Source organism: Manis pentadactyla, chromosome 3 (assembly GCF_030020395.1).
Source record: "Manis pentadactyla isolate mManPen7 chromosome 3, mManPen7.hap1, whole genome shotgun sequence".
Taxonomy (NCBI): Eukaryota; Metazoa; Chordata; class Mammalia; order Pholidota; family Manidae; genus Manis; species Manis pentadactyla.
Window position 1 is genome coordinate 132,599,675 of NC_080021.1, and position 22,387 is coordinate 132,622,061.

The 22,387-nt window shown below is 39.8% G+C and overlaps 1 protein-coding gene across 4 annotated transcripts in view; it reads right to left on the reverse strand.

Moving 5' to 3' along the window:
* Positions 1-4,962: 4,962 nt before the first annotated feature.
* Positions 4,963-22,387, reverse strand: part of SPTLC1 (serine palmitoyltransferase long chain base subunit 1) — a 101,372-nt gene continuing 83,947 nt past the window's right edge. Inside the window, exons 14-15 of one of the 4 annotated variants that reach the window (XR_008996436.1) lie at positions 6,524-6,670; positions 4,964-6,164 (exon numbers count right to left, since the gene is read on the reverse strand). Coding sequence is in view for 1 of the 4 variants with exons in the window: in XM_036894648.2 (XP_036750543.1) it covers positions 6,661-6,670 (10 nt within the window). In the remaining 3 variants the exon portion in view is untranslated. Of the gene's footprint in view, positions 6,671-22,387 lie in introns of all 4 variants that reach the window. The other 3 variants (XR_005026704.2, XM_057498462.1, XM_036894648.2) reach the window with 3 other exon arrangements.

A 22,387-nucleotide genomic window follows, 5' to 3' on the forward strand; every position in this document is an offset into this window, starting at 1 on the left:
ATGTAATGTCCTTCTTTATCTTTTGTTACTTTCTTTGTTTTGAAATCTATTTTGTCTGATATCAGTACTGCTACACCTGCTTTTTTCTCCCTGTAGTTTGCATGAAATATCTTTTTCCATCCCTTGACTTTTGGTCTGTGTATGTCTTTGGGTTTGAAGTGAGTCTCTTGTAAGCAGCATATAGATGGGTCTTGCTTTTTTATCCATTCTGTTTCTGTGTGTCTTTTGATTGGTGCATTCAGTCCATTTACATTTATGGTGATTATTGAAAGATATATACTTATTGCCATTGCAGGCTTTAGATTTGTGGTTACCAAAGGTTCAAGGTTAGCTTCTTTAGTATCTTACTGTCTAACTTAACTCACTTAGTAAGCTATTGTAAGCACAGTCTGATGATTCTTTCTCTCCCTTCTTATTTCTCTTCCTCCAATCTTTATATGTTATGTGTTTTAATCTGTTTTCTTTTGTGTTTCCTTTGGTGCCTTACGTGATTTGTTGTATTTCCAAAAAAATATATGTTTTTGGGAGGAGATTTCAGCTGAACTACTCATGCTGCCATCTTGGCTCCTCCCCCTGAAAGCTTTTCCTTTAATATCATGAACAAGACAAGGATGCCCAAAATCCCCACTTCTATTCAACACAGTACTTGAGGTCCTAGCCATGGCAATCAGACAACACAAAGAAATAAAAGGCATCCATATTGGCAAGGAAGAAGTTATAAACTGTCCCTGTTTGCAGATGATATGATATTGTACATAAAAAATCCTAAAGAATCCACTCCAAAACTACTAGATCTAATATTAATATGAATTCAGCAAAGTTGCAGGATACAAAATTAATACGCAGAAATCTGTGCATGTCTGTATACCAACAATGAACCAGCAAAAAGAGAAATCAGGGAAACAATTCCATTTAGAGTTGCATCAAAAAGAATAAAATACCTAGGAATAAATCTAACCAAGCCAAGTGACAGACCTGTACTCTGAAAACTACAAGACACTCATGAGAGAAATTAAAGAAGATACCAATAAATGGAAACATATCCCATGCTCATGGATAGGAAGAATTAACTATTGTCAAAATGGCCATCATGCCTAAAGCAATCAACAGATTCCATGCAATTCCTATCAAAATACCAACAGTATTCTTCAACGAAATAGAGAAAATCATCCTAAAATTAATATGGAACCACAAAAGACCCCGAATAGCCAAGCAATCCTGAGAAGGGAGAATAAAGTGGGGAGGATCTCACTCCCCAACTTCAAGATCTACTACCAAGCCACAGTAATCAGCATAATTTGGTACTGGCACAAGAACAGACCCATAGACCAATGGAACAGTCTAAAGAGCCCTGATATAAACCCAACCATATATGGTCAATTAATATATGATAAAGGAGCCATGGACATACAATGGGGACATGGCAGCCTCTTCAACAGCTGGTGTTGGCAAAACTGGACAGCTACATGCAAGAGAATGAAACTGGATTATTGTCTAACCCCATACACAAAAGTAAACTCGAAATGGATCAAAGACCTGAATGTAAGTCATGAAACCATAAAACTCTTAGAAGGCAACATAGGCAAAAATCTCATGAATATAAGCATGAGCTACTTCTTCCTGAACGCATCTCCTCAAGCAAGGGAAACAAAAGCAAAAATGAACTCATGGGACTACATCGAACTATAAAGTTTCTGTACAGCAAAGGACACCATCAATAGAACAAAAAGGCATCCTACAGTATGGGAGAATATATTTGTAAATGACATATCTGACAAGGGGTTAACATCCAAAATATATAAAGAACTTACATGCCTCAACACCCAAAAAGCAAATAACCTGATTAACAAATGGGCAGAGGATATGAAGAGACAATTCTTCAAACAAGAAATTCAGATGGCCAACAGACACATGAAAAGATGTTCCACATCACTAATCACAGGGAAATGCAAATTAAAACCACAATGAGATATCACCTCACAGCTGGCCTTTTGGATGGCCAGCATTGAAAAGACTAAGAACAACAAATGCTGGCAAGTATGCGGAGAAAGGGGAGCCCTCCTACACTGCTGGTGGGAATGTGAGCTAGTTCAACCATTGTGGAAAGCAATATGGAGGTTCCTCAAAAAACTAAAAATAGAAATACCATTTGACCCAGGAAACCCACTCCTTGGAATTTACCCAAAGAATACAATCTCTCAGATTCAAAAAGATATATGCACCCCTATGTTTATTGCAGCACATTTTACAATAGCTAAGATATTGAAGCAATCTAAGTGTCCAAGAGTAGATGAATGGATAAAGAAGATGTGGTACATATACACAATGGAATACTATTCAGCCATAAGAAAGAAACAAATCCTACCATTTGCAACAACATGGATGGAGCTGGAGGATATTATGCTCAGTGAAATAAGCCACGTGGAGAAAGACACGTGCCAAATGATTTCCCTCCTTTGTGGAGCATAACAATGAAGCAAAACTGTAGGAACAAAACAGCAGCAGACTCACAGACTCCAAGAAGGAACTAGTGGTTACCAAAGGGGAGGGGTGTGGGAGGGTGGGTCAGGAGAGAGGGAGATGGAGATTGAGGGGTGTTATATTTAGTACACATGGTGTGGGGGGGATCACGGGAGAAACAGTGTAGCACAGAGAAGGCAAATAGTGAATCTGTGGCATCTTACTATACTGATGGACAGTGACTGCATTGGAGTATGGGTTGGGACTTGAAAATATGGGTAAATGTAGTAACAACATTGTTTTTTCATGTGAAACCTTCATAAGAGTGTATATCAATAATACCTTAATAAAAAGTTTAAAAAAAAGAAGTGGACCAACTCCTTGAAAACCACAAACTACCAAAACTTGGCAAGATAAAATGGACACATGAATAGTCTAACAACCATTCAAGAAATCAAATTTGTAATTCAAATGTTCCTGAAAAAGGAATCTCCAAGGTCCCAGATGTTTTCAAGTAGAGAATTTCTCCAAACATTTAAAGAATTAACACCAATTTTACAAAACCTCTTCCAGTAAAGAGGAAGGAATACTTCCTGTGTGGTCACTCTTACCTTGATATCTCAATCCAGATAAAGACATTACATAAAAAGAACACTACACATAAGTATCTCTCATGAAATTAGATGCTAACACCCTCAGATTGAATCCAGAAACATACTGGAATTATACATTATGACCATGGAAGGTTTCTCCAGAATGCAAGGCTCCTTCAGCATCCAAAAGTCCACCAGTACACCCCACCATGTCAACAGGCCAAATCACTTGTATGTCTATTTCTGTCTCAATGTCTGCTTCCCAGAGGACCTGAACAGCAGTCATTTGCAAGGGCTCTATACCCAACCCCCACAGCAACTTAACTGGATATATTTAATACAGATGCTTTAGATGGATTTTCTTTATGATGAGCTACAAGGCAGAGATGCTAACTGTTACCACCATTCAACATTGTCCTGGACGTCCTGGGCGTGCAGTAACAAAGAGAAAGGAGTAAGAAGCTATGTGAGCATCTACCTAAAAGAAAACAACAACCCAACATACAAGAGTTCAGCAGCTTTTCCAAATCAGCTTACAAAGATCAGCAGCCTTTCTCTATAGCAGCAATAACTGACAAGTAAATATTTAAAAAGCAAGATACAAATTACAATAACAGAAAGTTCAAAATATCTAGGAGTTATCCAAGAATCCAGAATCCCTCTATGGGAATCTTAAAAACTCTAATCAAGAAATTGAAGATCTGAATAAATACAGACATCCCATACTCTTAGGGCAATTTAATATTATAAGATGTTGATTCTCCTTCAATTAATCTATGAATGAAACACAGTATTGGTCACAATTACAGTTGGATTTTTTTGAGGAACTCTACTAAATTTATTTAAAGATATTTATGAAGGGACAAAAATCTACAAATAGGGAAGCCAATTTTAGAGAAAACAAAGGATAGGTGTGTCCTGCCAGATATTAAGACATGCTAAAGGTCATATTTTAATAAAGACAGTGAAATTGGCACAAGCTGATGAAGAGACCCAGAGAACACGACAGCTTAGAGACAGACCCATGTTTGTCCGAGACATAATGTCAGATAAAGTGCAAGGATAAATGAATGGGGAAACAACAGATTGCTTAGTGCATGATCTGGGAAAACAGTTTTACTATATGAAGAAGAATAAATATGAAACGGACACCTACCTAAGCCCAGAGCAGCAGCAGCAGACTTCAAATGGATAAATGACCTAAATGAATCCAGACAAAGATCTGAGATCAATAGGGTTATGAGTGTTGAAGTCCTTTAACAAAACTTCAGAAGCACAGACTGCAAGGAAAATATGAAAGCTGCTCCGTGCATCGCAGCTCAGGCCTCTGTCCAATGAGACGGCTAAGATACAGATGCCAGATATCTAACAATGCAATTGCGTGAGACTATTACGGTTTATTTCCTAGTATAGACCAGGACTCCTAGAAGAATGAACTAGTGAAAAGGAACAATTCCAATAGGAAAATGAGGAAAAGATACATACAAAACATTTTCAAAGTAGGAGATCCTAATTACAGCTCTAGGTTAATAAATGAGGAAATGGGACACAATAATATTATTTAGACAAATATTTGGTTCTCCAGAAGAAATGAAGAGAAAATGGTATAAGTGGTTGCCTCTTGAGAACATGACTGAAGGTGGGAGCAGTTAGGGTGGAAATTCTTTGATGCAATTAGATTTTTTAACCATGTGCATGTATTACTTTGCTGACATTTTTTAATTTTAAAGGAAAAGGAACTAATGTCAGATAGCCTCATCCATATCTTTCAAAAAGTTAAAGGAAATGTCTCACTGAAGAATCACCCAGAGAGTAATAATTATACTGAAAACATTGCATAAAAATGAAAATTTTAAATATAATTCCAAAAATGATGGCAACATATCATTCATGAAATAGGATTCATATAAATAAAGATAAGTGTTTATTTTACCAAATAAAAGCCAGATCTATTAAATCTTATATAGCAAAGTACAGATGCCATTTTGCTCTATAAGACACTTCTAGAAGGTTACAATATAAAAGTACATTAAGGAGAAAAATTAGAGAATGAAATAGATATGAAATACAAAAGTGAGAGTGCATAAAATATAAACCAATAAATCTTCTATTTCTAAAGTGCCTTACAGTCCCCAAAGCATTTTCCTTTTGAATATGAATTCTATTCTTTCTGAAAATAAAATAAGTATATGACTGAATTTATAAGTAATGCCAGAAAAATGTCAAAGAAGCTGCCATTTTTCCAAATTTGAGCACTTGGGGAAAGCTACCATTAACATTAGCTGAACATCATGCTTTGTAGATATGTATGTCAAAAATGGACACCAAACATTCTCAAGATTCTCAGACATGTATGGTCAACAGAGAGAATGCAGTGCTAATGTGATCTTGCGTGAGAAGCTGCATGAGGTGGTGACAGGTGCATAAGGGCTTAGACACAAACAAACTGCAGGGGCTCTTACCCAGATTCTCCATCACACCATGTTGTGTGACAATGGGCAAGTCACTGGTTCTCTCTGTGCCTCAGTTTTCTCAGCCACAACATGTGAGTGTCAATAATATGCATGTCACCGGGATTCACTGAGGATTACAAACTGCGGAAGACAGTGTCTGGTATGTTGCAGGTCTCCAATCAAGTGTTGTCTTCCAGGAGCTGATATCTGGTAGCCGGAAGGCACCAGGAGCTGGGCAGGTGTGAAGAGGATAGGCGGAGGTGCCTTTGGGCACCCTCTGGGGTCTGTGCTCTGTGCGCCCTTTTCCTGTTCCATCAGGTGTTCTAGGCAGAGGAGCCTCCACCATCTGGGAGGTATTCTCTGGGCCCAGGGCCCAGGTTGCTTCCTAATGCTTCCAGGGAGCCTGAGAATGGGATGCTTCTTACCTCTTCTAGAGCCTTCTGTGGGTGGTTGGGGGTGTAGATGAATAAACAGTCGCTTCTGTGGTCTTTCTCGTCTTGTGTCCAGAGGAGGTTCCTGTCTACACGGCTGGGTGGAGCATGTGCCCTCCCAGGCACTTTGCACCTGAGAGCGTTCATGTCTCCTTCAGCAATGTTCGGGGGAGTTATAGTGCAGCATAACCAGGTCAATTTTAACATGATAAGTTGACTTTAACATTCTTTTGGGAGAGAAATATAAGAATCGCTGAGAATTTTTTTGTAAAAGAGGAAGGTAGGAAATTTTTCTATCAGACATGGAAACATACTAGAAACCTACATGGTTAGAAAGTTTTGGTATTGACCAAGAGAAGACAAAATAGCTCACCAAGCAGCTATGAATCCATAGGAAGAAGTGTTTGAAGAGGAAGGGATGTTCTTATAATTCTGGGGTGGGGACACCCTTTTAAGCAAGGCAATTCTTCCAGGCTATAATGGAAGAGGTTGGAATATTTGACAGCATAAACATTTGAAACAGGTGTAGAGAGAAAGAACTAACAAATTCAAGAATAGAAAGAAAAAATAGTTGTGTTATAGTTACCTGATAAAACATTTGCTGCTGTCTCTTAAAAGGAAGATTTTGCAAATGCTTTGACTCTTATTGCAGTTCCAGAAATCAGCATGGCAGAAATTCTTGTGGAGATGCACATAGGTACACTTCAGAATTACTTGTTCATTTCAGCATGGTCTGTCATAGGAAAAAATGAAAGAAACGTACATGTCAGAAAGAAAATTTGTCAGAAAAATCTAACATGTCCAAACATACCCTGCAAAGAGTACAAGGAATGAGGTACAGATGTGGAAAATTCCTAGGTTAAGTCAGAAAAATACAGCTGTTCTCGTGTTTTCCAAAAATCCATTTGAATATAAGTACACAAGCTTCCCTGCTACCTGGAGGAAGGGTGTTCCTGTGAAACCTTTCATAAGCTGAAATGGCATAAAACCAAGAGGTGATTACCATTAATCTAATGGGAAAAATTTTAGCATTCCCAGACCCCAAAAAGTATTCTCTCTTAGGCTTTCCTGGTACCTTCGAACACATCTTGCTAATGGATGCACAGATTAAACTGAGATGAAGCGCACATGTTCAAAGACACTATTGGAAATAATCCAATTAAAAAATGGGCAAAGGAGCTGAATAGACAGTTCTCTAAAGAAGAAATTCAGATGGCCAACAGACACATGAAAAGATGCTCCACATCGCTTGTCATCAGAGAAATGCAAATTAAAACCACAATGAGATATCATCTCACACAAGTAAGGATGGCTACCATCCAAAAGACAAACAACAACAATTGCTGGCGAGGTTGTGGAGAAAGTGGAACCCTCCTACACTGCTGGTGGGAATGTAAATTAGTTCAACCATTGTGGAAAGCAGTATGGAGGTTCCTCAAAATGCTCAAAATAGAAATACCATTTGACCCAGGAATCCCACTTCTAGGAATTTACCCCAAGAATGCAGCACTCCAGTTTGAAAAAGACAGATGCACCCCTATGTTTATTGCTGTAGTATTTACAATAGCCAAGATATGGAAGCAACCTAAGTGTCCATCAGTAGATGAATGGATAAAGAAGATGTGGTACATATACACAATGGAATATTACTAGCCATAAGAAAAAAACAAATCCTACCATTCGCAACAACATGGATGGAGCTAGAGGGTATTATGCTCAGTGAAATAAGCGAGGCGGAGAAAGACAAGTACCAAATGATTTCACTCATATGTGGAGTATAAGAACAAAAGAAACTGAAGGAACAAAACAGCAGCAGAATCACAGAACCCAAGAATGGACTAACAGTTACCAAAGGAAAAGGGACTGGGGAGGACGGGTGGGAAGGGAGTGATAAGGGCGGGAAAAAAGAAAGGGGGCATTACAATTAACATGTATAGTGTCAGGAGGGGCACGGGGAGGGCTGTGCAACACAAAGAAGAGAAGTAGTGATTTTACAGCATCTTACTATGTTGATGGACAGTGACTGTGAACAGGGATGTGGGGGGGACTTGGTGAAGGGGGGAGCCTAGTAAACATAATGTCCTTCATGTAATTGTAGATTAATTATACCAAAATAAGATTTTTAAAAAAGACACTATTGGGTGCTGAGATGCTGGGTGTACTTCCTAGGAGGGAGCTGGGTCCGCCCCTCTCACCACCCAGGTCTGCACTGCCTCTCTAATGGCTCGCTGCAAAGCCAACGCTGAACGAATTCTACTTTTAGCCTCTTTTCCTAAAAGCAAAATTCCTTCTTTGATTTCTTTGTTTAGTGAAAATAGGCACAGATCTTCCTCGACTTAAATGACTGGAGTTACACCCTGATAAACCCATCATAGGATGAAAATATTGTAAGTCGAAACTGCGTTTGATACACCTACCTTACAAACATCGCTTGGCCTACACAAGCTTGAATGTGCTCAGCACACTCATTGACTCTCTCAGGTGATTTACTGAGCTCTGTTCTGAAGTGAAAACCAGGAGGGCTCACCGGGGCGGGAGGGCTGTCAGCGTATCATGGTTGACCCTGGAGGCCGTGGGCTGACTGGGAGCTGTGCTGCTGCCCTGCCCAGTGTCACCAGAAAGGATGGGACCACATGTCACTAGCTCGGGAAGAGAACCAAATTCAAAACCCCAAGTATGATTACTTGGCATTGCTTCCTCACCACCACAAAGTTGGAGATCACAGGTCAAGCTGTCTGAAGTTGGGAGCTGACTGCACTCCGTACGTCCTCCATAAAATTGGAGAGTCATAGCATAAACTTTCCAAAAGCAGAGGTTGCCTGCATATGTTAATGCTCAGAAACCATTCTTGGAGGATCTCCAGCAAACCATGAAGAGTTGCCCGTGTGGATGGGAGTGAAACTGGGTGGAAATAGGATTTTTCAGTGTTATTCTTCATGCCTTACAATGGGAAAGTAAGTCTCCTTGTCACCAGGGACAACAAATAAGGACCTTGAATGTCCATTTAAGCTGGAAAGTCAGACGACACAGAGGCTACTAGGTGCCAGAGGACAGAAAACAGATGAGGAGGAATGGTGGGCCATACACACCCATAAACCCCTTCCGTGCTCAGATCCAAGCACAGATTGTGGGGTGCACAGGGCAATGAGGGTTTCCTGTTTGGGTGAACAAAAGAAATCAAGAATTCTGAAGTGGCAGATGTGACAGCCTTAAAAAGACTCATCACCCACAGATCTGAGGCTGTGGAAGTGGCAGCTTGGTCTTCTTCTGAGTCAGCACCCCTCAGCAACAGCTCAGGCTGCTCAGAGACATCACAGGTGGGGCTCTGGCTTCCTCCCTGGGGTCTCAGGCCTGCAGCATGCATCAGCGTGCAGGCTGCTTGTTGGGTGGCCCTTGGTAGGCCTGGCCTCCATGTTCACATACTTGCTCCGAGCTTGTGAGATGAGAAAGGGCTGAGCTGCATATATGAATCTTTCTTACCTGGAAGGGGCTGGGAAAGCCATCAGCACTCCACACTTTCCCTGCCTCTCTGTTAGTGTCATCACTTGCTGGTGCGCCAGAGCCTGTGGACACATGCTAGTGATCTGGACAGAGGTCTTCCCCACCCGCTCTCCATTTCTATCAGCTGCTGTAGGGGGGCTGGGGGGTGCTTGGAATTTACTGCCAGGAGACCAGGATGCTCAACAGAACATCCTGGAAGTTGTGAATTAAAGGGGACAAATGTATTGCTTTTCCTGGGAGTCTTCAGTATTTGCGGTGGCTTCTGTAAAGCATCTGCAGGAAGGACCGTGGACCTGGATAGCACAGGTCCTCCTGGAGTGACTTCCTACAGGATCATGTAGGAGGTAAGGCATCTGCATGGAGTTCTTTTTTGCCAGTTTGTCTCAGTCACAGTAATATCATAACTATTAGTAACACATGTATTTTATGCTTACTAGGGATCACGTACAATTCTACAAATCTACAAGTATCATCTCACCTAATGCTCACAATGGCTTTGTGGACTTGAGCAAGATTAGTTTCACTTTGCAGATGGGGAAACCGAGGCACAGGCAGTTTAAGCCACTGTCCAGGTTCCCAGTGATGGCAGGTGTTAATACTGGTCCTAGTCTAGGTGATGTGGCTCCAGGGATTCCCTGCTCTGTATGTAGCTGGGGGCGGCTTTCTCTGACACCACAGGGCAGGAGGGCGAAGGGCCCTCGAGGTGGTGCCAGCAAGGAGGGTGTCTTGAAGAAAGTGTTTGGGAGCCATTAATCGGGGGAGGGATGGTGTGGGTTTGGGGATACAGAGACACTCTGTGGATAAGTAGCAGCCACTGGGGGAATGGAACTCAGCAGTTAAAGCTTTCTGGCTCATGGATTGTCATTAAATAGACATTGGTTGGTGTGAAACAAAGGGCCTTCGTGCTTCCCTTGAGAAAGGTGTGTATGGTTGGTTTTTCTCTGATGGAGGTCTGTCTAGAGCCAAGCAGAATTTTCCAGTGTCCTGGGGAAAATGCCGAGAGGAGGATTCAAAATAATTCAGACAGACAGACAGAACCCCTCAGCGTAGCCATCTGTGTCACAGGTAAGAGCTTGTGCAGTGAAGGACAGGGCCTGGTCCGAGGACTCCTGGCTACTGGCCCAGCCCCAGGCCATGATCTCTCAAGGACTGTTTTCCACTTTGCCTTGGGCTGCCTCCTGTTCTCATCCTGGCAGACGCTGGGGCTGAGACCTTCCAGTCGGTCCCCATCACAGACTTCCAACTGTGTACTGTGGACAATGTGGAGGACAAAGTATTTGCCATAAAGTCTGAAAGAAAGTCGATTCATTGACACCTATGTTTGTTACAAGATTCGTGCTGGATTCAATGGTTTTTAGTATATTCATAACCCAGTTCTACAACATGTCCATCACTCCCAAAGACCCCTTGAGCTGGACTTCCCCAGTGAACCCCGTTGTCATCCCAGGTGCAGGCAGCTCTTATCTATGTTCTTTTACAGTGGCTTTTTTGGATGTGCAATACATTGACCATGTAATATGGGGTCTTCTCAATCTGGTCTCACTTTGCAGAATGTTTTTTGAGGTTCATCTATATTGTAACATGTGTCAGTACTTTTACTGCTGAACTGTATTCCATTGTATGGATAAGTCACATTTTGTTGGTTCACCCACTCACCAGTTGGCAGACATGGAGTTGATTCCGGTTTCTGTCTCTTACGAATACTGTGGCTGTGAACATTTGTGGACATGTTTCTGCATGAATAGAAACTCTTCTCTTGAGAGCGGAATTGCTGGCACATATGGTAAATATATGCAGACTTAAGAAACTGCAAACTGTTCATAGTTGTACCATTTCACAATTTCACCAACAAATGAGGTTTCCAGTTTCTCCATATCTTGCCAATACTTGGTATTATCTTTTTATTATAATCATTCTATTAGGTGTGTCATGGTGTCTGTCATTTTAATGTGCATTTCTTTAACAACTAGTGATGCTGAATATGTTTTTGGGAGATTTTAGACACGCCAAGCTCTCCTGGTGAAATGTTAAGTCACCATTTTTAAATTGGATCTTTGAAGATTTATTATTATGTAATCTTCCCATCTGTTATTGAGTTGCAAGTGTTCTTTGTATATGTGGATATATATCCTTTATTATATATGTTTTGTAAACATTTTCTCACAGTCTGTGGCTTGTCATTTCCTTCATGGTGTCCTTTGAAGAGCACATTAAAAAAATTTTAATGAAGTTTATCCATTTTTTTCTTTTATTGCCCATGCCTTTTGTGGTATATGTAAGAAATCTTTGCTTAACCAAAGATTTGGAAGATTTTCTCCTATGATTTCTCCTAGAAGCTTTATAGTTTTAGCCTTATGTTTAGACCTATGGTCCATTTGAAGTTAATTTTTGTATACAGTGTGAGGTAAGCGTTGACCTTTTTTTTCCAAATAGTTATCCCTGTTAGTTCCCTATGGCTGTTGTCGCACAAACTGGTGGCTGACAACAAACTACTTTCTTGCACTTGTGGAGGCCAGAAGCCTAAAGTCGAGGCATTAAAGGCTACACTTTCTCAGAAGGTTCTGGGGAGGATCTGACCCCTGCTACTTCCAGCCCCTGGTGGCTGCTGGCTTCCTTGGCTGCAGCTGTATTGCTCCGGTCGGTGCCTGTCTTGCACAGCCTTCTCTGGTGTGGTCCTCCCTGTGTGTCCACGGGTCTCCTCCTGCCTCTTACAAGGAGACTTGTGATGGCATTTACATAAAGTAATCTCATTGTAAAATCCTTAATCACAGCCTCACAGATCTTTTATTTTTAGTTAAGCTAACATTTACAAATTCCAGGGATTAGGGCTTGATCCTTTGAGTGGCCATTATTCAATCTACTTCAATATCTACTTCTCTCAGCAACATTTGTTGAAAAGACTCTCCTTTCCCCATTGGATTCTCTTGGCACTTCGTTAAAAACCAGGTGACCACACAATCAAGGGCTTACTTCTGAACCGTCAGTTTGGCTCCATCATATCCCTGTCAGTACTGCACTGTCTTGCTAACTGGAGAACCACAGTAAATTTTTTTTACTTTATCATTAATCTACAATTACATGACAAACACTATGTTTACTACGGTCCCTACTTCACCAAGTCCCCCCCAAAAACCCCACTACAGTCACTGTCCATCAACATAGTAAGATGCTGTAGAATCACTACTTGTCTTCTCTGTGTTGCACAGCCCTCCCTATGCCACCCCCACATTATACATGCTAATCGTAATGCCCTTTCTTTTTCCCTGCCCTTATCATCCCTTCCCACCCATCCTCCCCAGTCCCTTTTCCATTGGTAAATGTTAGTCCATTCTTGGGTTCTGTGATTCTGCTCCTGTTTTGTTCTTTCAGTTTTTCTTTGTTCTTACACTCCACATATGAGTGAAATCATTTCATATTTGTCTTTCTCCGCCTGGCTTATTTCACTCAGCATAATACCCTCTAGCTCCATCCATGTTGTTGCAAATGCTGGGATCTCTTTTTTTCTTATGGCTGCATAATATTCCATTGTGTATATGTACCACATCTTCTTTATCCATTCATCTACTGATGGACACTTCGGTTGCTTCCATTTCTTGGCTATTCTAAATAGTGCTGTGATAAACATAGGGGAGCATCTGTCTTTTCCAAACTGGGCTGCTGCATTCTTAGGGTAAATTCCTAGAAGTGGAATTCCTGGGTCAAATGGTATTTCTATTTTGAGCATTCTGAGGAACCTCCATACTGCTTTCCCCAATGGTTGAACTAATTTACATTCCCACCAGCAGTGTAGGAGGGTTCCCCTTTCTCCACAACCTTGCCAACCTTTGTTGTTGTTTCTTTTGGATGGTGGCGATCCTTACTGCTGTGAGGTCCTATCTCATTGTGGTTTTAATTTGCATTTCTCTGATGACTAGTGATGCGGAGCATCTTTTCATGTGTCTGTTGACCATCTGAATTTCTTTTTTGGAGAACTGTCTACTCAGCTCCTCTGCCCATTTTCTCATTGGATTATTTGCTTTTTGTTTGTTGAGGTGTGTGATCTCCTTATATATTTCGGATGCCAACCCTTTATCGGATCCATCACTTATGAATATATTCTCCCATACTGTAAGATGCCTTTTTGTTCTCTTGGTGGTGTCCTTTGCTGTGCAGAAGCTTTTCAGCTTGATATAGTCCCACTTGTTCATTTTTCCTTTGTTTCCCTTACATGGGGAGATATGTTCATGAAGAAGTCACTCATGTTTATGTCCAAGAGATTTTTGCCTATGTTTTTTTCTAAGAGTTTTATGGTTTCATGACTTACATTCTGGTCTTTGATCCAGTTCGAATTTACTTTTGTGTATGGGGTTAGACAGTGATCCAGTTTCATTCTCTCACATGTAGCTGTCCAGTTCTGCCAGCACCATCTGTTGAAGAGATTGTCATTTCCCCATTGTATGTCCATGGCTCCTTTATTGCATATTAATTGACCATATATGTTTGGGTTAATGTCTGGAGTCTCTATTCTGTTCCACTGGTCTGTGGCTCTGTTCTTGTGCCAGTACCAAATTGTCTTGATTACTGTGGCTTTGTAGTAGAGCTTGAACTTGGGGAGCAAAATCATCCCTACTTTATTCTTCCTTCTCAGGATTGCTTTGGCTATTCAGGGTCTTTGGTGTTTCCATATGAATTTTGAACTATTTGTTCCAGTCTGTTGAAGAATGCTCTTGGTAATTTGATAGGGATTGCATCAAATCTGTATATTGCTTTGGGCAGGATGGCCATTTTGATGATATTAATTCTTCCTAGCCAAGAGCATGGGATGAGTTTCCACTTGTTAGTGTCCTCTTTAATTTCTCTTAAGAGTGTTTTATAGTTTTCAGAGTATAGGTCTTTCACTTCCTTGGTTAGGTCTATTCCTACGTATTTTATTCTTTTTGATGCAATTGTGAATGGAATTGATTTCCTGATTTCTCTATTAGTTCATTGTTAGTGTATAGGAAAGCCACAGATTTCTGTGTGTTAATTTTGTATCCTGCAACTTTGCTGTATTCCGATATCAGTTCTAGTAGTTTTGGAGTGGAGTCTTTAGGGCTTTTTATGTACAATATCACATCATCTACAAATAGTGATAGTTTAACTTCTTCTTTACCAATTTGGATGCCTTGTATTTCTTTGTTTTATCCTAATGCCGTGGCTAGGACCTCTAGTACTATGTCAAATAACAGTGGGGAGAGAGGGCATCCCTGTCTTCTACCTGATCTCAGAGGAAAAGCTTTCAGCTTCTCGCTGTTCAGTATGATGTTGGCTGTGGGTTTATCATATATGGCCTTTATTATGTTGAGGTACTTGCTCTCTATGCCCATTTTGTTGAGAGTTTTTATCATAAATGGATGTTGAATTTTGTCAAATGCTTTTTCAGCATCTATGGAGATGATCATGTCGTTTTTGTCCTTTTTATTTATGTGGTGGATGATGTTGATGGGTTTTCGAATGTTGTACCATCCTTGCATCCCTGGGATGAATCCCACTTGATTGTGGTGTATGATCCTTTTGATGTATTTTTGAATTCGGTTTGCTAATATTTTGTTGAGTATTTTTGCATCTATATTCATCAGGGATATTGGTCTGTAATTGTCTCTTTTGGTGGGGTCTTTGCCTGTTTTTTTGGTATTAGGGTAAATTTGGCTTCATAGAATGAGTTTGGGAGTATTCCCTCCTCTTCTATTTTTTGGAAAACTTTAAGGAGAATGGGTATTATGTCTTCTCTGTATGTCTGATAAAATTCTGAGGTAAATCCATCTGGACCAGGGGTTTTGTTCTTGGGTAGTTTTTTTATTACCACTTCAATTTCCTTGCTGGTAATTGGTTTGTTTAGATTTTGTGTTTCTTCCTTGGTCAGTCTTGAAGGGTTGTATTTTTCTAGGAAGTTCTCCATTTCTTCTAGGTTTTCCAGCTTGTTAGCGTATAGGTTTTCATAGTATTCTCTAATAATTCTTTGTATTTCTGTGGAGTCTGTCATGATTTTTCCTTTCTCATTTCTGATTTTGTTGATGTGTGTTGATTCTCTTTTTCTCTTAATAAGTCTGGCTAGAGGCTTATCTATTTTGTTTATGTTCTCAAAGAAGCAGCTCTTTGGTTTCATTTATTTTTTTCTATTATTTTATTGCTCTCAGGTTTATTTATTTCTTCTCTGATCTTTATTATGTCCCTACTCCTGACTTTGGGCCTCATTTGTTCTTCTTTTACCAATTTCAATAATTGTGATGTTCAACTATTCATTTGGGATTGTTCTTCCCTCTTTAAATATGCCCAGATTGCGATATACTTTCCTCTTAAGACTGCTTTCTCTGTGTCCCACAGAAGTTGGGGCTTTATGTTCTTGTTGTCATTTGTTTCCATATATTGCTTGATCTCTATTTAATTTGGTCATTGATCCATTGATTATTTAGAAGCATATTGTTAAGCCTCCATGTGTTTGTGAGCATTTTTATTTTCTTTGTACAATTTATTTCTAGTTTTATACCTTTGTGGTCTGAAAAGTTGGTTGGTAGGATTTCAATCTTTTTGAGTTTACTGAGGCTCTTTTTGTGGCCTAGTATGTGGTCTATTCTGGAGAATGTTCCATGTGCACTTGAGAAGAATGTGTATCCTGTTGCTTTTGGATGTAGAGTTCTATAGATGTCTTTTAGGTCCATCTGTTCTAGTGTGTTGTTCAGTGCCTCTGTGTTCTTACTTATTTTCTGTCTGGGGACCTATTCTTTGGAGTGGTGTGTTGAAGTCTCCTAAAATGAGTGCATTGCATTCTATTTGCTCCTTTAATTCTGTTAGTATTTTTTTCACATATGTTGGTGCTCCTGTGTTGGGTGCATATATATATTTATAATGGTTATATCCTCTTGTTGGACTGACCCCTTTTTCATTATGTAATGTTCTTCTTTATCTTTTGTTATGTTCTCTGTTTTGAAGTGTATTTTGTCTGATACTAGTATTGCAACACCTGCTTTTTTCTCCCTGTTGTTTGCATGAAATATCGTTTTCCATCCCTTGACTTTTAATCTCTGCATGTCTTTGTGTTTGAGGTGAGTCTCTTGTAAGCAGAATATAGATGGATCTTACTTTTTTATCCATTCTGTTACTCTGTATCTTTTGATTGGTGCATTCAGTCCATTTACATTTAGGGTGATTATTGAAAGATACGTACTTATTTCCATTGCAGACTTTAGATTCGTGGTTACCAAAGGTTCAAGGTTAGCTTCTTTAGTATCTTACTGTCTAACTGAACTTGCTAACTGAGCTATTATCAACACTGTTTGATGATTCTTTATTTCACTCCCTTCTCATTCCTCCTCCTCCATTCTTTATATGTTGGGTGTTTTATTCTGTGCTCTTTTGTGTTTCCTTTAACTGCTTTTATGGGTAGTTGATTTTATTTTTGCCTTTAGTTAGTATTTGGTTTGTCTGCTTTGTTTGCTGTGATTTTGTTTTCTCTGGTGACATCTATTTAGCCTTAGGAGTGCTCCCATCTAGAGCAGTCCCTCTAAAATACCCTGTAGAGGTGGTTTGTGGGAGGTGAATTCCCTCAACTTTTGCTTGTCTGGGAATTGTTTAATCCCTCCTTCATATTTAAATGATAATCATGCTGGATATAGTATTCTTGGTTCAAGGCCCTTCTGTTTCATTATATTAAATATATCATGCCATTCTCTTCTGGCCTGTAAGGTTTCTGTTGAGAAGTCTGATGATAGCCTGATGGGTTTTCCTTTGTAGGTGACCTTTTTCCTCTCTAGCTGCCTTTAACACTCTATCCTTGTCCTTGACCTTTGCCATTTTAATTATTATGTGTCTTGGTGTTGTCCTCCTTGGGTCCCTTCTGTTGGGAGTTCTGTGTACTTCTGTGGTCTGAGCGACTATTTCCTCCCCCAGTTTGGGGAAGTTTTCAGCTATTATTTCATCAAAGACACTTTCTATCCCTTTCTCTCTCTCTCTTTTCTTCTTTTGGTACCCCTATAATGCGGATATTGTTCCTTTTGATCACACAGTTCTCTTAATATTGTTTCATTCCTCGAGATCCTTTTATCTCTTTCTGCGTCAGCTTCTATGCGTTCCTGTTCTCTGGTTTCTGTTCCATCAATGGCCTCTTGCATCTCATCCATACTGCTTTTAAATCCTTCCAGAGAGTGTTTTATTTCTGTAGTTTCCCTCCCTACTTTGTCCGTTAGCTCTTGCATTTTTCTCTGCAGCTCCATCAGCACGGTTATGACCTTTATTTTGAATTATTTTTCAGGGAGATTGGTTAGGTCTACCTCTCCATGCTCCTTCTCAGGGGTTGTCTCTGTGATTTTGGTCTGTATCAAATTCTCCTGCCTTTTCATGGTGATAGAGGTAGTTGTGGGCAGCTGGCGTGTGTATCGGCTGGGACAACATCCCTTCTTGCTGGTTTGTGGCCTTCCTCTCCCGGGAGAATGGCGACCCCTAGTGGCTTGTGCTGGGCAGCTGCACACAGGCGGGGTCTCTGATTCTTGCCCGACCGCTGTGAAGGAAGCTCCGTGTGCAGTTGCTGTGGATGTGGCCGGCCTCAGGCTGCTGCTCTGCTATGGCAGGTGTGCGCCGGAGTGGGAATGGGCAGGAGGCTGTTTATCACCATGAGGGGTCTCAGAACTGCACTGCCGCTCAGGGGATTAGGGTGCCAGAGTATCCCAGGATTCCCAGCTGCTGAGCTGTGTCGGGACGCATCCGTCCATCTGTGGGGCTCCTGTCCCTTTAAAACTTTCAGAAAGCACTCACTTTTCTTTGTCCTAGGGACGCCAGGTGCAGGGACCCGCTCACAGGTTTTACTGTACCATTTCCCTAGTATCCAGCACCCTACGCACTGTGTGTCTGCGCTCCCAGTGCAGATGACTAGGGCTGGCTATGTAGCAGTCCTGGGCTCCCTCTCCCTTCCCGCTCCGACTCCTCTCCTCCCACTGGGAGCTAGGGTGAGGGGCGCTCGGGTCCTCCCGGGCCGCAGCTTGTATCTTACCCCCTTTGTGAGGCGCTGGGTTCTCGCAGGTGTAGATGTAGCCTGGCTGTTGTCTTGTATCTTCTGGTCTCTCTTTTAGGGATAGTTGTATTTGTTGTATTTTCAAATATATATATGGTTTTGGGAGATCTCCGTGCTTTATTCATGCCACCTTCTTGGCTCCTCCTCTGAGAACCATAGTAAATTTTAAAGTCAGGTAGTACAAGTACTTCAATTTTGCTCTTTTTAAACATTTTGGCTTCTGTAGGCCTTGTGTTTTCATACAAATTTCAGGATCAGATTATTGATTTCTGCATAGAAATCTGAATTTTGATAGGGGCTGGACTGACTTTATAAAGCAGTTTGGGGAATCTTGTACTGTATGAACATGGAATGCCTCTCCATTTATTTAAATCTCCTTTAATGTCCCATAGCAGTATTTTGTAATTTTCAGTGTACAAGTATTACACTTTTTGTTAAATGTATCTTATTTTAATGCTATTAACAGAATTGTTTTTCTTAATTTCATTTCAGATTGTTGGCAATAGTAATACAATTTCCATATAAATATATATATATATATATTTATTTATCATTCAAAAGAGGTTAGGTTTTACTACTGGAACGACAACAAAATTCTCAGTGGCTTCAAACAACAGAGGTTCATTTCTCACTCAAGCTACAGGTCCACAGAGATTTCCCAGAGAGGTTAGCCATGGCTTTAGGATGGTACAGCAGCTGCCATTTGAACACTTTGCTGCTCTCTATGCCCTTAGCACATGTAGGATTGTATTTCCCTATTCACTTTTGATGGTTTGGGCCACAAGATATGCTCTATCTTGTGACATGTGAACATAAGTCAGTTCGGAGCAGCTGTAACTGGCAGGGCCTGCTTCCCCTCTTTTCTCTCTCACTAGACTGAAAACTTCTGGCAGGCTAGGGCAGTATCTTAGATGTCTTTTTTTGTTTTTTTGAGAGGGCATCTCTTATATTTATTGATCAAATGGTTGTTAACAACAATAGAATTCTATATAGGGGAGTCAATGCTCAATGCACAATCATTAATCCACCCCAAGCCTAATTCTCGTCAGTCTCCAATCTTCTGAAGCATAACGAACAAGTTATTACATGGTGAACAAGTTCTTACATAGTGAATAAGTTCTGACATGGTGAACAGTGCAAGAGCAGTCATCACAGAAACTTTCGGTTTTGATCACGCATTATGAACTATAGACAATCAGGTCAAATTTGAATATTCATTTGATTTTTATACTTGATTTATATGTGGATCCCACATTTCTCCCTTTATTATTATTATTACTATTATTTTTAAATAAAATGCTGAAGTGGTAGGTAGATGTAAGATAAAGGTAGAAAACTTAGTTTAGTGTTGTAAGAGAGCAAATGGAGATGATCAGGTGTGTGCCTGTAGACTATGTGTTACAATTTCCATATATTTTTAAGGCCCGGCTGGTAGTTTATCCTGGACACTGTGGTCTGATGTGCACATGTGGTTCATGTGCAGTTGCACAGAATTTTTTAATGAAATCTCTGAGCAGAGCATTTGCTAAGTGCAGCTTTGTGCAAGTTGGGTGACACTGCATTCAGGTCTTCAGTATCCTTATTTTCTTGCTGATGGTTCTATCAATTATTTAGTGTGAGCTTTCCAAGTCTCCAACTATTATTGTTAATTTATTTCTCCTCTCAATTATAGCACTTTTGCTTCATTACGTTAGATCTATTAGGAGCATGTGCACTTACAACTGTTATATTTTCCCTACATATTGAACCTTCTATCAATCTTAAATGTCTTTTTTTCTGTAGTAGTATTTGTCTTAAATTCCTTTGTTTTTGTAATACTACAGACTTTTGAATGAAATGTTTAATCCACTCACATTCTAATGGAATTTCCTGTGATGGAATTCCATTCTAATGGAATGGATATGGTTGGACTTTGCTGTTTTCTATTGTTTCATATCATTTTGTACCTCTGTTCCTCCTTTACTGCTTCCTCTTGTGTTAAGTATATTTTAGTTTACCATTTTCTCTCATTTTTATTACACTTTGAGTTGCATCCTTGTTTACTCATAATTACAATCTATACTTTGTCATCAACTTCAGTGTAATAGTAACCTAATTCTGATAAAATATAACTTTTTTATTCCCCACTTTTGTACTGTTATTGCCATATATATTAAATCAATGTTATATCCCCCACAAAAGCAGTTATACCTATTGCTCTACACAATCCTACATCTTTTCAAAGAGCAAAGGAGAGAAATGAGAAATTTATAGTTTTAAAAATATTTACCTACATATTTACCATTTCTGAAGCTCCTCATTTCTTCCTGCAGATTTGTTATTGTCTGGGGTCTCTTTTCAAGCCTGAAGAACTTCCTTTTGTATTTCTTGTAAGGCACATGTGCTAGCAAGGAATTCTGTTTTCGTAGGAAGGTCCTATTCACCTTCATTTTTGAAGGATTATTTTGTAGCATAGAGAATTCTTGGTTGACAGGTTTTTCCTTCTGGCACTTTAGATGTCTCTCTGCCACATTCTGGCTTCTGTTATTTCCAATGAGGAGCCAGCTGTTAACTGTGTTCCCTTGTGTACGATGAGTCATTTTTCTCTTGCTACATTCAAGATTTTCTGTCTTTCAACATTTTGACTATGATGCATCTACAAAAGAATATATTTGTCTATCCTATTTTTTCGAGGATTTTAAAAACAAAATTTGGGAAGTTTTGAGCCATTATTTCTTCAAATATGTTTTCTGCCCCTTTTTTTCTTTTGTCTCTTTTTCCCACACAAATATGTTGGTGTGCTTGATATTACCCCACAGGTGTTTTAGGCTCTATTCAGTTTTCTTCAAGTGCTCTCTCTCTTCTTCAGATTATTTATTTTACTAATCCTCTGTTGTGCCCCTCCAGTTTTTTTATTTGTTATTTTTTTCAACTCCAGAGTTACCATTTTACTCTTTTAAAATAATTTCTTTGTTGAGGTTATTAAATTTTCCTTTAATTTTTATAAATTGTTTCCCACAGTTCTTTGAATTTGTAATAATTGCCTTGAAATGTGTGTTCAGTCCAACACTGGGTGATGATCCTGTAGTGACAGCTTCCATTGGCTACTTCTTTTACCTGAGTATGGATCATATTTTTATTTCTTTGCAAACCTTGCAATCTATGAAATTCAATCATGCTTTCTAGTGTATGATCAATATCTGTGAAGTTACACGTGGGTTTGAGAATAAGCTTTTTCTCTAGTACCTGGGTGTAAAGCTTGATACACTGCCAGATGACATTAGTATATTGCTTAGGTCATCTATATCTCTACTTACATTTTTTTTGGTATCATTAATCTACAATTACATGAGCAACATTGTTTACTAGACTCCCCCCATCATCAAGTCCCCACCACATACCCAATTACAGTCACTGTTCATCAGCATAGTAAGATGCTATAGAATCACTACTCGTGTTGTACAGCCCTCCCTGTGTCCCCCCATTATATCTGCTAATCGTAATGCCCCTTTTTTTCCCATTATCCCTCCTTTCCCATCCATCCTCCCCAGTCCCTTTCTCTTTGGTAACTGTTAGTCCATTCGTGGGTTCTGTGAGTCTGCTGCTGTTTTGTTCCTTTAGCTTTTTTCTTTATTCCTATACTCCACCGATGAGTGAAATCATCTGATACCTGTCTTTCTCCACCTGGCTTATTTCACTGAGCATAATATCCTCCAGCTCTGTCCATGTGGTTGCAAATGGTAGGATTTGTTTTCTTCTTTTGGCTGAATACTCCATTTTTGTGTGTATTTACCACATTTTCTTTATCCATTCATATACTGATGGACACTTAAGATTGCTTCCATTTCTTGGCTATTGTAAATAGTGCTGTGATAAACGTAGGGGAGCATCTGTCTTTTTCAAACTGGGCTGCTGCATTCTTAGGGTAAATTCCTAGGAGTGGAATTC